We start from the raw sequence: 16,561 nt of genomic DNA, 5'->3' as shown, positions 1-16,561 counted from the left end.
GGTACCCAACCGGAATATTCTACTTCTTTCTAGAAACATCTATTAATTGTTTTAACTCAAGGTCCAGTGACACCGAAAACCAAACCAAACCAAACCAACCGAACCCGGTATATATTGTTTTCATGTTACAACATCAGCTAAATAACAGTAAAAGGTTAATAGAATTAACTCCCTTTGATAAGAACAAACCCGACATAATCTATAAACCTTCAACACGCAACTGGATAAATGGCGAAACCGTTAGTTCCGAGCAAGCCCCATCGAGACCGCAAGCTTGGATTATGAATTTAACGCTTGAAATACCCACCGGAACCGAAAGCTCGGATATATAAAAAGCTTCTACTAATGCTACTCCGAGATGCTGTAATCCTTGCGCTGATTTATCTGCTTCATTTTCAACGTAAATGTTGTACTTAGAAAATACGGGAGTAACGCCGCTGTTTAGTGCCCAAAGAATTTTAAGAGAAACGGTAATGTGTCCCTTAGAATCAGATCTCCAATCGATGTTTTGACTTTCGACAAGCCACTCTGAGGCCGGTGGGAAAACCATGTTTTCGGTAGAAGTTTTAATAGCGATATGACCAAGAACTGCGTAATATTCGGACGAATTGGACGGAGATTTTAGAGTCCCGACTTGGGGATTTGATTTGTAGCAAACAACATGAATTCCTGTTAATGTGAATCCCTCCATTGTGAGACTGCTATCTTGTATGATCCATTCTGGTTCAGCTGCTAGTTTTTTCACATGGCGTGGCATTATCACGCGGCTAAATTTGCTTGAAAACCGATCCATGGTAAGCAAGGTATCTCCCCAAGAGGCAAGAAGAACCGACGTCTTTTCCGTGTCCATGGTGTCAGTAAAATCAAGTAAAAGGCCGATCACGGAGCTACCGTCTGATTTCACCTGTAGAAATGTATGCATCGTATAATAATTTGTCGAAGAGAAATAGTTTGTTGTTAAAACGTCTCTAATAGGTATGTATACATTTGCTAAGGACTTCAGAAGGTCTCACCAGCACCCTAACCACTACAATAAAATCCGGTTTACAGGACGCCAACAATATATAAATGTCTTATGATTCATAAGCCTTAAGTTTATAAAATTGTGTGTCCCAGGTAAAAGTGATGCAAATAAGTTTATATGATGTTTTTATGCGTCTTAAATTCTTAACAAATTTTTCAGGACACTTTTGAAATAAAGTGTTATGTTAGTTTTTTTACAGTACATTTTTTAGAACTGTCCTATGAGCACATCTTTTTAATAAGTCACTTTTTTCACATAATGTCATATAAAAAAAATTAATAGATGCTTTATTTCAATATTATCCGAAAAAACTTGTTAAAATACCCAAAAACGTCCTATAAACTTACTGTAACACTTTTACATAGGATGGACAAGCAACAATAATCTTAGCCAAAAATCAGTCGTTTAAATAAGTCATATTGTTAGTTATCTCCTATAAATACGTACACATTGACATTATGGAACTGTAAGGGGCCAGATGTCATTTACCTTACCGGGTGAGCATGGTGAAGACCAAGAATCTTACCCGGTAAGAGGCATATCAAGAACCAATAATCTCATCCGGTAAGTAAGGGAAAAGACTCTTACACGGTAAGCACTTAACGGGTAAAAGATGCTTACCAACAATCCATTTAGATGGCCGAGAATGTTAATAAACAAGGTAAGTGAGGTGGTGACTCTTTGCGGTAAGCGCTTACCCAGTAAGCTTTCGGTAAGCATGGTGCTAAATTTTGTTGCAATCCATTTTTATCAGATAGATGTCACATAGTCATAAATACGCCTAACATATCGTGAGGCTTTTAAGAGGAGTTCAATTCAAAGATACGATTGTTTACCGAGTACGTAAAGTGGACTGCTGAATTCCCAAAACGAAGTTCTCCATGGAAGAGTCTTCTTGTCAAATAAGCATGATCTTCAAGAACACCTTCAAAAGTAATGTTCCCTCCTCCACTATATGATGCTTGCTTAAAACTATAAATTGCAAGTATAGATTGTATTTAATTAATAAAGATTAAGTTAAAATGTCAGAAAACAATCGATGAATTAACACGATCACCATACTTATATTGTGATCACGAAAACTTACTCAACGAATGCTTGAATTGTTTCAGTTGCAGCATCTCCAAAAAACTCGAGACATGGCTGTCAAACACAGTCAGATGTAATTTAGGGAGTGATTTAAAAATACTCAACTATAGGGGTGCCCACTTTGTACCAAATGAAACCAGCCAACATGTGCGTCAACTGTATCAATTACAGTCAGTTGGCAGTACCGTACCAAGTATGCAAACTTGGTTAATACACGAACCGCAGTAGTACCACGGTACCAACTTTTTAATTTTGAAGTTTTTGTATTAAAACTACTTAAACATATGTGTTACCTGCAAACTCAAAACTGTTGCTTAAAATTTGAACAAAATGACAAGTTTTCATATATACATCCAGAACCAACATGTACTAAACGAAAAAAGTTGGCATCAATTAAGTCGGTAGCAAGTACAATTGATTGGTATATGATATAAGATTTTGCATATCAATTATAAATGGTCGGTACACCATTGGGGAAAAACTTTATACCGTACCAAGTCCACCCGTACTCAACCATCATAAGAGGGTGTTTGGGATTGCTTATAAAAACAACTTATTGACTTATTCCAATGTGACACCGGTAAAAAGCACTTTTGAATGTTTGGATAAACAACTTATACCGGTGCCAAACCGGTAATAAGAAGTTTTTGAAAAAGTTAAACCCTTTTGACTTGGAATAAGTTGATAAGTGCTTTTGTAGAAAAGGCATAAGTTGTTTCAGATAAGCAATCCTAAACACCCTAAGTGTAAAATGTGATTAATTTCAAAAGAAATCATAAAAATATGCTACCTGGTAACTTTGATTTGAAAGATTGTTCCACGGAGCATCGGACACCAGTCTTCCATCAACGGAAAAATGGTAGCCATTACCCTAGAAAAATACATGTGTAACTTCATATTAAGATAATGCAATCAAAGTTATGCTTGATTTTTTGAGTAAAAGAACCGAGCATGTTATCTTCAAATGATTCTTTTATAACATCTTGGAAACGAGAAGTCTCTTTCTAAAAGATTTTAAAAGAATCGTCTGAAGATATTGATTGCTTTTGTCTCACGAAAATGCAATAAACTGAAAAATTACGGTTATTATGTACCCGATCGAAGTTGGAGTAGAATGGAAGAACTTTGGGGTAACTTTGCATTACTCCCCATGATTTCTCAACAAGACTCCACCACCTAACAATATATTAGACAAAGGTAAAACTACTACATATGCATTTCAGTGAAAGTAAAACTCTCTCTCTCTCTCTCTCTCTCTATATATATATATATAGCATCGGGTTTAGGGAGAAACCACAAAAAAATGTAAAAGTAATTCATCCTGTATGCATATGTGCATAAAATGCACACTTGTGTAGATTTTATCCACATGTGCATACCAGACAAATGAATAGTTATTAGGTGTTCCTCAGTTTTCCATTTTTTTTGTAATTTTCCCCTTAACCCAACCATATATATAAGCATATTAGAGGACAACATTGCGAGTGAATCCATTTCACCGAAGTTAGTCAATTTAGTCCTTCATATCCTCAGACAAATGGACAGGGACCTTAACAATAAGTGCTAAGGCTGATGATATTGTGCAAAATAAAACTCAGGTAAGTAAGTGGTAAAACCAACAAGTTTTTTGCTTAAAAAGTCATGCTACAAATCCAGAACAGAACAGAACAAAAGGGTTCCTACAATAAGTTAGTAAATCTCCTTGAGAGAGAACAAGTAAGAGCTAAATTTAGCAATAGTGGAAGAGGGTAATACCGATTCTGAGCCGTCTGAAAATCAGGGGGTTGCTTAGTCTCGTAAACCCATCCAGGGGCAAATATGGCTGCCGACACATCATCTTTCTTTAGTACATCAAGTGCCACATTTGTCTACTGTGCAAAAGATAATAATGGTTACATTTTGCTTCAAAAGCTTCGACCTTTGAGTTTATAATGGCAGTGATTGAACAAATGTAAAAAAACAGTGGTTTTTTTATCTAATAAACGATTTCCAGACTATCATTAAAACTATATGTAATGTTATAATGCAATTTCATAGAAACACAGATCGAATAAATTAGCCACATACTGTCCATTGTCCGTCACCATAAGTGCCTCTACCAAAAACATCAATTCCCATGTAGACGTCAAACTTTCTATTACCAGCAACAGCAGCCGAGGACCTTGGATAATCTTCCTATTGTACACATGAAATACCATAACTGAAATTTTTTGAACATTCAAACCGAACAATCAAAGAAAGGAAATAGTGATAGAATACCTTCCAGGAATAGTTCATAAATATGCCATCACATATATCAAAAAAAGGCTTGTTCTTATCATTCAGTTGATCTTGCCAATCAAGTTTACCCTCAATAGTAACACTGTCATACCTACATAATAGCATGCAAAGAGTATAAGAAAACATAGATCACCCGTTCAAAATAGACGCTCTGGGAAAAAACATAATTCTCAGGACACCTACCAGATAACTAAAGATCCGGGTTTTGAAGAATGCATAACCTTAGTTAAATGGCTGATAAATTCCTTCAAAATAGGAATCCTTCCAATGTCCAGCTCGACCTCCATATTAATCTGTCAAAACAAGGCTAAGCAAGAGAACATGTTCTAGTTTTGTCACTACTGTCATAGAGATATCATCTTGAAGAAAGAAAGATTATTAAGCCACGTAAATGTTAACAATAACATTCAGATTTCTCAAAAAGCAATCAAAAAGAATAAGAACGACACACGTCACTTTCTTTCGTGTATGAAGCATTAATAAAGCAATTGATACTTAATAATTCTGTTCTCAAATAATCTAGTCCTTCGGTTTTACCCTTCCTATGTCTTAATTGGGGGTTCTAAACATTAAATCTTCTCTTTATAACTTCCTTTTTCTTAGAATCAAACTTGCTCTGCTATCCATAATGGTTACATCCTACAACTTAGCTAATCAGATTATATCCTTTTTGCCTTAAATGTATAACATCTTCATGCATATTAGAGTGGCAAGAAAAGGTGAAGTTTTAGAGGAACAGTTGCATAGTGTTTCAGCCACCAAAACTACACAAGACCATAGCAAAGAATGGCATTAAATACAGCCCTGAGAAACAGAGCGAGCCTCCCATATGGAAGTTGCTATTAAAAAGGAAACTGAGATATACAAGTTTACCAGCCACCCATCAATAGCTTGCAGCAAGCGTAGTGGCAGGCAGGCGATAGGATACTGCTTACTACAGATTCGGATCGAATCAGAGTTCCCCGGCCTCTCACTTAGTTTTGTTCTTCTTCTATACCGTCAATACTTTCAGGGGGAGCAGGATCATCATTTCCACCTTGTTAATTGGGAATGCTAAAAGTTAAATCTTTTGCATTATAAATCCCGTTTCTCATAATCAAACTCGCATCTGCTATCCATAAGAATGGTTACATTTTACAACTTAGCTGATTAGATTGTATCCTTTTTTGCCATAAATCAGTTAAATGTACAAACATCTTCATGCATATTAGTGTGGCCTGAAAAGCTTAAGTTTAGAAGAAGAAGAACTCATAGAGTTTCTGCCACCAAAACCACACAAGACCATAACAAAGAATGGCATTAAATACAGCCCTGATAAATGGAACCAAGCTCCCATATGGAAGTTGATATTGAAATGGAAACTGAGATATAGTAATTTAAGCACAGGATATACAAGTTTACCAGCCACCCATCAAAGCCCAAGGCAACAGCAAGCTCAGACAAACGCTCAGCATACAGTTGGGTAACTTCAGTTGTTGCAAGGAACTGCTCAGCAATCAATCTTCCTTCCTCCCACTCTACTATAAAAGTTCCCAATACCTGTAATTTGGTTAATAATTGAAAACTATTAATTAAAAATGACTCTTAAGGGGATGTTTGGCTGAATGGTTTGGTACAGAATGATTAAGTGGTTAGTTTAAGAGATTCTCGTGATACAGTGCAAAATGAAATATAATTGTTTGGTAACTGTATTCAACCATGAAAAGGGTTTTAGAACCATTAAGAGGCAGGCTTTTTTTGCCAAACAAGATTCATATCTTAACGATTCAGAGGTTGCCTCTAAATGAAATTAAGAGGTAAACAAACAACCCCTAAATGGTTTTTCCTCGTTGCTGATTAACTTCGAAAAAGTTGGAGATCACCCTAAACTTAACCAACTTTCGAGGCTTGATTATGAATGATATCAATGATTTGGAGAAAAACAAAATCTCACATATGCATGCCAAATTTCCAGAAGTACGTAAAAAGTCGTTGTCGAATGATAAATACCTTAACTCCATGCTTATGAGCAGCGTTAACCCAACAAGGAGGCGGCAAAGTAACCAGATTATGAGAAAAATAGATGAACACATCCATCAAATACCAATGCCATATTCCATATGCATCAGGATTACTCCCTCCTTGAACCCATTTATCATCAATGTACCCTCCCGCCATATCATGACACGCCATCATCCTCCGCCGATTCGGCAACGAAACAACATCAACACCACTACAACTTAGAGGAACCGACGCTTTATTGAACTGGAAGTGGAAAGAATCGAAATAGGTTCGAAGTTCCAAGTCTTGTAAAGTTTTGATTGGGTAAGAGACTGGTGTAGACGGCACATAGGGATCAAAGAGAGTAGAATCGGGTTGTGGGGCGTCGTCGGTGGATTCGGTTTGTGGATCGTGGTTCATATTGGGGGAAAACAGAGAGAAGAGAGGGTGGGTGAGTGAAATGTAGAAATTGCGAAGGGAGATTAGGAATCGCCGATTTATGTAGGGTCTGAAGAGGTTGAACATAGAAGAAAGAAGGTTCAGTCTGTATTGGATTTCTACGAAGACGAAAGTGGTTCAACCGTAAATCTTTCCTCCGTGGGGTCCCGTTTCTTAAAGATCTTCAAAATTTCCCCAAATCAAAACAAAATCTCGGAAGATATTTACGTTATTGTTGGGATTCTTTATTTGAAACAAATTAAGTTTTTTTATAAAATTATTTATCAATTTATTATAAGTTAGAAAGATTTACCTTCTTTAAAAACTTCTTATTATCGGTTTGATACCGGTATAAGTTGTTTACCTAAACATTTAAAAGTGCTTATTAACGGTGTCATACCGGAATAAGTTAATAAGTTGTTTTTATAAGCAATCTTAAAAACCCCGTTTGATCCTTAAACTCAACAAATTTTATTCGAGATTCTGAATATTAATATAATCATTAAAATATTCAACAAAATATTTTTGGTTTTCTTAGATTTTAATTTTAAACATCTTTAACGGTCATGGGGATGTGATTGAGTATCACATCTGTCTAAGGTTCAATTGCAAACGTATACAGCAATTGTAGCCACTGAGTTTATTAAAGTTGATTTTTTACTGTTACAATTTACTGGGATTAATCTTGAGATACCCTTTTAAAAAGTGAAGATTGATTATTGTATCACTGTTTTAAAGAATTTTTTTTATTAACCTGGATATTTAATCCGCTATGCGAGCCGACTAATTTAGCGGGAAATCCCCGTCCCCGTTCGGGTCGGGTGAACCGGGTTTCCCACCAGGTAGGGGCAAATCACCATCTCTAGTGGCCACAAGGGTATTTTTGTTCCTTCTTTGATTTAAACATGAAACCTCTAGACACTTTTGACTTTTTGAACCAAGTTCAAACCAATCAGGTACCTGAAATTATAGAGTGCCAGTTAAAGATTTAAATGGTGACACCAAAATCATGATATCCAATCTCCACATCTACTTCACATGGTTTTTCAAAAGTTGTTCTAAATTAACTTTACCCTAAAAGTTAAGCTAGTTGTGTCACACTCATCTCTTATAAAATGAGATTTTCCATGTTCAATTATGGGAAATAATGGACTTTGGATTATATGTATATTATAAAGACCAAAGGTGTCGACCATTAGCTATTACGTTTTTATTCATGATACACAATTTATGAGGTGTCAACTCCTCATACGTACTGTTTATCTCTTAACAGTATATGCAGATTTCCAATTTAAGCAAGTGGTCTTCGCAGCGTAAATGATACTTCAACATCATTGATGAATCATGTATCAAGTAAAAACAATGTAAGAATTGAATTAGTGTTCAGTGACAAAGAATGACAAAGCAAGACAGACGATAATCATAAATAAAGATTCAAAATTGATATAGAATTTGTTAGAATTGACAATAAACGACCATGACATGTTCAATTGGACAAAAAGGAGATACCAACAACAAATTGTTTGTATAAATAGCAATTGAACGGTGTAAATGTGTATTAAATGTACGATTTTTTATCCAATTTTTATTTGACAAACATACTTTAAAAATTAAAGTTTTTTTTAATTTATACTTTAAAAAACACATAATTTCGTATCTGAAGTGACTGGTTTCACTAGTAATCAGTAATTGGATATAAAAATGTGTGTTTTTTGAAATTAGAGCCAGTCAGGATCAACGGAATCATATCAGTCGTAGTTTCCAACATAAGGATCAAGTTCTTTTTTCATATAATGAACTAAGCATAAAAACCGATCATTCTATATGTTTATAAAAGCATTATAAGTGTTATATCTTGTTATAAGAAAAAACAAAATCATGTAATTAAAGAATAAAAAAAGGTGACACGATAGAGGATGGCTAATTAGCTATTACATATAAGCAGAGTAATATATGGCACCAAAGAGTCTTTGGCCTAGCGGTATCGTAGCCCTTGGGCCTTCTAGGAGGTCAGGGGTTCAAACCTCACCATAGGTGAGGAGGGTGTGTGAGTTTATTTGTTGCATTTGTCGTATATAAATATTATATATACTTCAAAAAAAAAAGTAGAGTAATGACAAATTATAAGAACCGCAATTAAAGACTTAGAGTATCTCCAACAGCTTCTTTGTAATTGAGAAAAATCAACTTTCTATTTTCTATAATGTTTCAACAACTTTCCTATCTTGTTCCGTAAAATAGAGAATCATGAATAAAACTTCAAAAACAGACAATTCTCTAAAAATCCAAAGATAAGAGAGCGAAATGAGCTTTTTTAATTCATCTCACCAATGAGAGTTGAATTAATATCATTATATATAGACAGACAAACAGACAAAGGGGAGCGATCAAATACAAACCGCTCCCTTTTGTACAAACTAGCATCAATCAATAACATAATTTCATTTAATTTCCTTTATTTTTAATCCATAAAGATACGATTGTCCTTTGACTTCATAATAGATAATCTTAGTAATATTTTAATTATGTCTAAATCGGGAATATTATATAAATTAGAAGTTTTTTAGGAAATGATCAATCAATTTGTTTTTATAATAAGCTTGAAATTGGTAAATTTTTAATAGATACTTACTAACATCAGTGAAACAGGGTAATCTCCAATGAAACAGATTCAAACTGCTTAATGAAACAAGGTCATATATGATTACATCAAATTCATATGTATAATAGTTGTAATGAAACAAGGTCATATATAATTAATAGAATTTTTAAATAATATAATTAATAATAAAATCTTTAAAATAAATAACATATTAGAATTAGTTGTAATTTATTTTAAAGAGTTTTGACTTTTAGTTCTCTATTTTAAAAAAACTACTTAAAAATGGTTGGAAATGATATAGGTAAAAGCTGTGAACAGCATCTCCAAAAGTCAAAATATATGCTATTTCTTGAAATGTGTACCATCACTCGTGTGTCAATTATTGCATCAAATTTACAAGTGTTTACGGGTATCTTAAAAGTATAGGCAACGAATAAAATCTAATATATTTAAAAAAAAATACTCATCTCTCCTTTCTCAACTCTTTGTAACATGTATATATACATACACAATTGAATATGCACACGTTTCAGTTCTATTAATAAAAAGAGTATCACGAACCAATCTATTTGTGAGATTAGGGATCGGCATATATTATCATAAGCATAAGTGAGGCGGAAGCTCCTCGTACGGTTTTGAACCTGAGCCTTTCCAGTTTTTTTTTTATATTATTCATTAAGTCCCAACTGGGCGGGATTAAATATACGAGTATGACAGGGTTACCCGATACTGTAATAATCGTTGATCAACACGAAGAATATACGACCCTTCAAGAATGTATCACGTTGGGAATTCCAACAATTTGTTTTATCGATACTGGTTTTGACCCTGGATTTGGGTTTGGGCCTTTCCTGCGCAACTTAGGTGGAAGGAGAAGAAGGCCTCCTTCCGAGGGGTCCGAGCCAATGGACAAATGAAAGTTTAACTCCTAAAAAAGCACTTCGCGAAGCCTTCCGGAATTTGATTGATTTAGTGATTCCCTTTTTACATCCCAAATTTAATCCCAAAGATGAAATTTTAAATTTAGAGGACAATAAAGATTTTGTCTTTTCTAATAAATTGGCTAAACTAACAAAAAATTTAAAAAAATGGGGTTGAAATCGATTTTATTGGGCAATTCTGAATATTTTCTTATAAATAATATTGCAGTTTGTGACCCATTCCGAATTCACGAGAAATTTCACGAGCATGTTTACAATGTATTCATCTTGTGTGCACATTTAATTATATGTATATATTATAGGAAAGAGAGAGACATGTATGAAATTTGAATTTCTTAAAAAATATATTAATATTTATTCAATAAATAACATTAATTATCTTATATCAGTTGCTTATAATGGATCTTACATATCTCATAAATTTTGGAGTTATCAAATAATTAAGCCCTTATATGTTGATATTCGTAGACGGATCTAAATTTTTTTAGTGGGAATGCTAAATAATTAACATCAATTAAATAAAGCAATAATTAATTATAAAATGTATGGATGAATTAAAATGACATATAAATGATTTATGCAACAAAAAGTTAAACATAGAGTGAAATTGCAGACATCTAATTCAACATGCAATGATATTACCGGGGTTAAAAAAAAGGTCACAAGGATTTGAACTTGCAAACATCTAATTCAACATGTAATGGTATTACCAGTAGACTGTAATATTTTTTTTGTTAATTTATAGTAGAACACATTAAAATATATGAACCTTTTAAGACCCGTAATTTTTTTTCCAACAGATCAACATGATAGAGCAGATGCATGTATACCCTCTAGTGATGGTCAAACCGGCCCGGCCCAGGACCGGCTTGTGACCGGAACCGGTTACAAGAAACTTCAGGCCTGGTACCGGTTTTTGGCCATCACTACCGTCTATGACCGTCATAAATTTTCCCATGTTGGTATAAAAAATTGTTGCTATATATTTCCAATATTTCATATTTTCATATAAATCATCGTTATAAGAAAATTGTATCAAAATGGAACCAATTTGACAGGATTTCTATTTTATGAAATTAACTTTTAAAATAATCATTTAAGGATCTATAACAAAGTTTTCATTTATTTAAGAGTCTGATTGACCTATTGACCTGATAAGGATGACATACATCTAAGTATTTTGCCAACTAAATTTTATATCATAATTAAATTTACAAAAAATAGAAGTAAAATGATGACATGACATCCAAAATTATGCCATGGCATATGTATTTTTATTTACTTACACACTAAAATTTCATGTGAAAGATAGTTAGGATATTTTGGTCATTTTACATATTTTTATAAAAAATAATATACAATTCTTAAAAAGCATATGTAGAAATTCTTAGGTGACAGTTTAATTTATTGGAATTCGGGATAATCTGAACGAATTGGAATGGTCAATTTGTTTTTTATGTTTGGTTCATTCATTTTGTTTGGTAGGAATTCAAAATTCACATATGATGGGATGTAATTTCCTTGGGTTCTAACAAGTAATTTCAATTTATTGCTGACAATCTCCCACCATAACATATGTCACCATCGTCGTTGTTGCCGCCATGGTCGCCACCATTACCGCTGTTACTACATCTACCTCCAACACCACCATCACCATCGTTACCATTGTCGGCTTTACCACCACCACCACCACTATTACCGTCATCGCTGCAACCTCCAAACACCGCCATCACTGACCTTTCCATGATCGCCTTCACCCTCACCACCACTATCACCACCCTCGCTGTCAACACCACCACCACCTCTTCCACCCATCACTACTATTCTGTTCAATGAACCACAAAGAAATATTCAAATTCTTTTGGCACATTTCATTTCAATTTCTGTTAACCAAACACATGATCAAACATGTTAAATTTCATTCCAATTTCTTCTTGTTAAAATTCTTTTTACAAATTATATGTCTGACATATTCCATTATGTAAACCAAACGCCACCTTAGCTTAAAAAAATATACGGTTTTGATTTGATTTGCAACCATATTCAAAATGGGTGCGTATAAATTTGTTTAAGGTTTTGACTTCTTATTTTATTTTAAAGATTTGATTCTGGGTTTTGATTTGATTTGATTTGCAGCCATATTCAAAATGGGTGTGTACAAAAATCTGGGTTTTTTTTCTTCTGATTTACACACATCTAACCAAGTTCTCTTCTGGTGATGTTGTTCATCTTCTTCTTCACATATTGATTAGGAAATTGCAACTTTAATTATTTTGATGAGATGAAAATTAGTTAATGATGTGGAATATTATTAACTAAATTATTTGTCATGTTGAAGACATTTGAACAACCCAACTTAATGCTTGAGGTTTGGAAAAATCTTAACCCAACCCAACCCAATCCAATCCGTACGGGTTGGTCGGGTTGATACTTTGGTATATTAAGATATTTTCTAACATTGAATATATTATTTCTCTACTTATAATTTATTTTTCATCATTAACCATTTGATACAACTTATCCATATTTCTTACGTATATCACATTCAGTTAATTTTCTCAATTTACATATATATATGTTCACAGTTGTTCAAATCAAAACCCAAATTTTCCTCACAGAGTTGTTCAAATGTGTTCAACCCGATCAATCCCAACCCATGAGCACCCCTAGTTACTGAACATATATATGAAAGAGTTATATAGAGATGTGAGTAGATTGAAAATATGTTTATATGAAAAGCATACATAATAGTGTAATTGTCTAATGCATATATTATTAAAAATTCAACAATCATATTAAATCTAAGAAATAAAAAGATATCGGGTTCATCGGGTTGGGTTGGGTTCAAATAATAGTAACCCAATACCTACAGTTTAACAATTTTACAACTCGATTAGACATCGGGTTGCTTCAGGTTGGGTTATTTCGCGTTGGGTTGGTCGAGTTTTTGAACACCCCTAATTATAAGTTAACAGATACCTGTTGAACTGGTAAACCAGATCCTTCAATAAACAAAAACTTTGTTTTATACCCTTAAATGTGTTCTCGAAACCTCTTTCTACGAAGGAAAAGAAAGGGAAAGGAAATTAAAAAAAAAAACTCGTGTTCTCAGAACATTTTTAAAACAAAAAGGACAGGAAATGAAAAAAAATATAATCATAAGTTTTTGCTCAAAATTTTACTTCCTCTGGAAGGAAAAGGAAAGAAAGAAAAGAAATTGAAAGTCTGTAAAAAAAATATTTAAAATTACAAAATTACCCAACATTTTATTATAAAGAACATATTTTTAAAGGTTATATTTGTAAAAATGACATATTGTCTTTACTTTCTCTCATGTTCAAGAACATGAAAAGTTATTTCTTTTTTTCAATTTTCTTCCTTTTCCTTCTCTTTTGAAAACGCAAACAAAAAAATTGTTTTCTTTTTCATCCCTTTCTTTTCTTTCCAAAATGGAGAATACAATGTAATTGATGATTTTGAAAGTTAGTTCTCCAAAATAAAAATGAAATAATCAAAATGATTAAGAGGTTCTTATAATATACTGCAAAATGAAATATAATTGTTTGGTAATTATTCAGAATGGAATTAAGGTGCTGAATGGTTAGGGGTGCTCATGGATTGGGTTGATCGAGTTGAAGATATTTGAACAACCTAAACCAAATGTTTGCGGTTTGAAAAAATATCAACTCAAACCAAAGTGCAACCCAACCCAACCCAATTTGTACGGGTTGGTCGGGTTGATACTTTGATATATTAAAATATTATTCTAACATTGAATATGTTATTTCTCTACTCATAATTTCTTTTTCATCTCAACCATTTGATACAACTTATCCATATTTCTTACATATATCACATTCAGTTAATTTTCTCAATTTACATATATATGTTCACAGTTACTGAACATATATATGAATGAGTTATATAGAGATGTGAATAGATCGAAAATATGTGTATATTAAAAGCATACATGATAGTGTAATTTTCTAATGTATATATTAATAGAAATTCAACAATCATATTAAATCCAAGAAATAAAAAGATATCGGGTTCATCGGGTTGGGTTGAGTTCAAATAATAGTAACTCAATATCAACCCAATACATACGGTTTGACAATTTTACAACTCGTTTAGACATCGTGTTGCTTCGGGTTGGGTTGGGTTGGGTTGAGCGGGTTGGTCGGGTTTTTGAGCACCTCTAGTTAAGGAGGTTTAAAATACAAAATTATTCATATGGTTTTAAATACATTTTAATAAACATTTTTTTATCAAACAAGATCCACCTCTTAGAAATTTATAGACTACCTCCTAATAAAACTATTAAGAGGTAAATAAACAACATCTAAATCAAATTTCGTTTATTTTAATATAATTTACGCATTAAGATATTAAAAAAAAAGAATTTATTTATTTTTAGACATAGAAGAACGTAAAGTTAGTGGCAAGTGTTGGATTCAAGAATCTCGTGGGACGGTCAACCATGCAAAACCATGGTCCGTCAACTGCCCCTTCGGAGACCTTTTAAGTCACTTTCTCATCTTCTATTACATTATTAAATAAATAAATAATAACATATTTTTATGGTATTTTATTAATTAATATGTTTTGAATTATTTAAAAATATATATAAATATAAAAAAGAACCAAATTAATTATGAAATTATCAATTTATTGAATATACACTACAAAAAGATTGACTCACATAACGTATAAAATATCTAAACGTCTAAATAAAATATTTTATAAAATTTAAATTATAAGATCAAATTATAAAATGTCTTATCTAAAAGTGTTACAATAGGTTTATAAGACATTTTTAAACGTTCTAATAAGATTTTTACAATATTTTTAGAATAAGATGTCATATTAAGTAATTTTATAGAACTTTTTTGAAAAATGTCCTATAAATTCGTACTTTAGAGAACACTTTTACAAATACTGTCGTATAAAATAACTGATATGACACTTTATTTTAAAAAACATTCTATAAACTTATTGTAATATTTTTAGATAAAACGTTTTTTGGTTTGGTCCAATCAACTTAAGTCATATAAATTGTTTTATCATGATGCTTAGATATTATATGCAGGGGCAAATCCAGCCTTTAAGCACCGGGGAAAAAGCCCTCAGTCAAAAACCAAAAACTTTTGTTGACTAATTTAAATGTTTTATTTTGTTGTACTGATATTTTCTAAAAAATCAATTATTTAATTTTGTTGTACTGATATTTTCTAATATAAAACCAATTTTGTTGTACTGATATTTTCTAAAAAGATCAGAATTATTTAATTTCTTTATACAACTTAAGAAAACAATTCATGTATAAGAATGAGTGACTTTAAATAAATCTATATATGCTAATTATATCCTATTACTATTTATTCACTCGTAAGCATCAACCTTTATTATTCTTCTCAACGCATGAATGATCTCGATTTTATTAAAAAATGTTCGTTTAACGACACTCATAAATATTTCTCGTGCACCAAGCTGTAATCTATGACATTTAAAGAAACTGTACTTATCGTTCGATTTAGACTACAGCTAAAGGGACATGCCCCTACACCATTTGCAACTTGCAAGAATTTTATTAAATACTGTATGTACATATATACACATATAAAAAAAGGGTATACGCCACCTTCTGTAGAGATTCTAAGCTGTTTTCAAATCATAAATTACTTATACAACCAGTCAATTTTGTTAATTATATGATAAAAATACAGCTTTTTAAACTTCGCTTCTGATACCTATAAATACGTTCTAAACTTAAATGCAAATAATTATTATGAATATTTACATTTATTTTTAGAGTCATCTATTAGCATGTTAAACATGAGTTTTTGAACAGAGCCCCCAAAATTTTTAAGACCCAGTGTTATTCATGCTTAAGGCCCTGATTTATAGCCCAACAAGTGAACCAGATACCTATCTAATTTACTTCAAAATCTAAAACGGCTATTTAATTTCAGATGTTATCGATCAAAAACAAAAAATGATTTTGTATATTTTTCTTACTTTGTCATTTTAAACATTTTTGTTGCTCTAATATGTAAATTTTTTAATATGACATGAATTTTTATAATTTATTTTATTTATTACTTTTTTTTAAACTATCTGTACTTATTTTCTATTAACATGGATATCCAACCTGCTATGCGAGCCGACTAATCTTAGGACAACCACCTACTTTGCAGATAGCCCGGA

General features: G+C 32.4%; 1 protein-coding gene across 1 annotated transcript; it reads right to left on the bottom strand.

The window, feature by feature from the left end:
- LOC112528917 (cytosolic endo-beta-N-acetylglucosaminidase 1-like) lies at positions 1–6,898 on the bottom strand. Its single transcript, XM_025139953.1, has 11 exons — positions 6,383–6,898; positions 5,795–5,932; positions 4,577–4,686; positions 4,373–4,484; positions 4,181–4,288; positions 3,869–3,981; positions 3,208–3,289; positions 2,904–2,984; positions 2,112–2,167; positions 1,861–1,996; positions 1–904 (listed from the first exon to the last, which is right to left on the bottom strand). Exons 1-11 carry the CDS (start codon positions 6,896–6,898, stop codon positions 200–202), a joined length of 2,157 nt encoding a protein of 718 aa, XP_024995721.1. The 3' UTR covers positions 1–199.
- Between the last annotated feature and the right edge of the window lie 9,663 nt (positions 6,899–16,561).

This window comes from Cynara cardunculus, assembly GCF_001531365.2.
Source record: "Cynara cardunculus var. scolymus isolate 2C chromosome LG 1, CcrdV1, whole genome shotgun sequence".
Classification (NCBI taxonomy): Eukaryota; Viridiplantae; Streptophyta; class Magnoliopsida; order Asterales; family Asteraceae; genus Cynara; species Cynara cardunculus.
The sequence above is the reverse complement of the archived record's forward strand: the minus strand, read 5'-3'. Positions and strand labels throughout refer to the sequence as shown.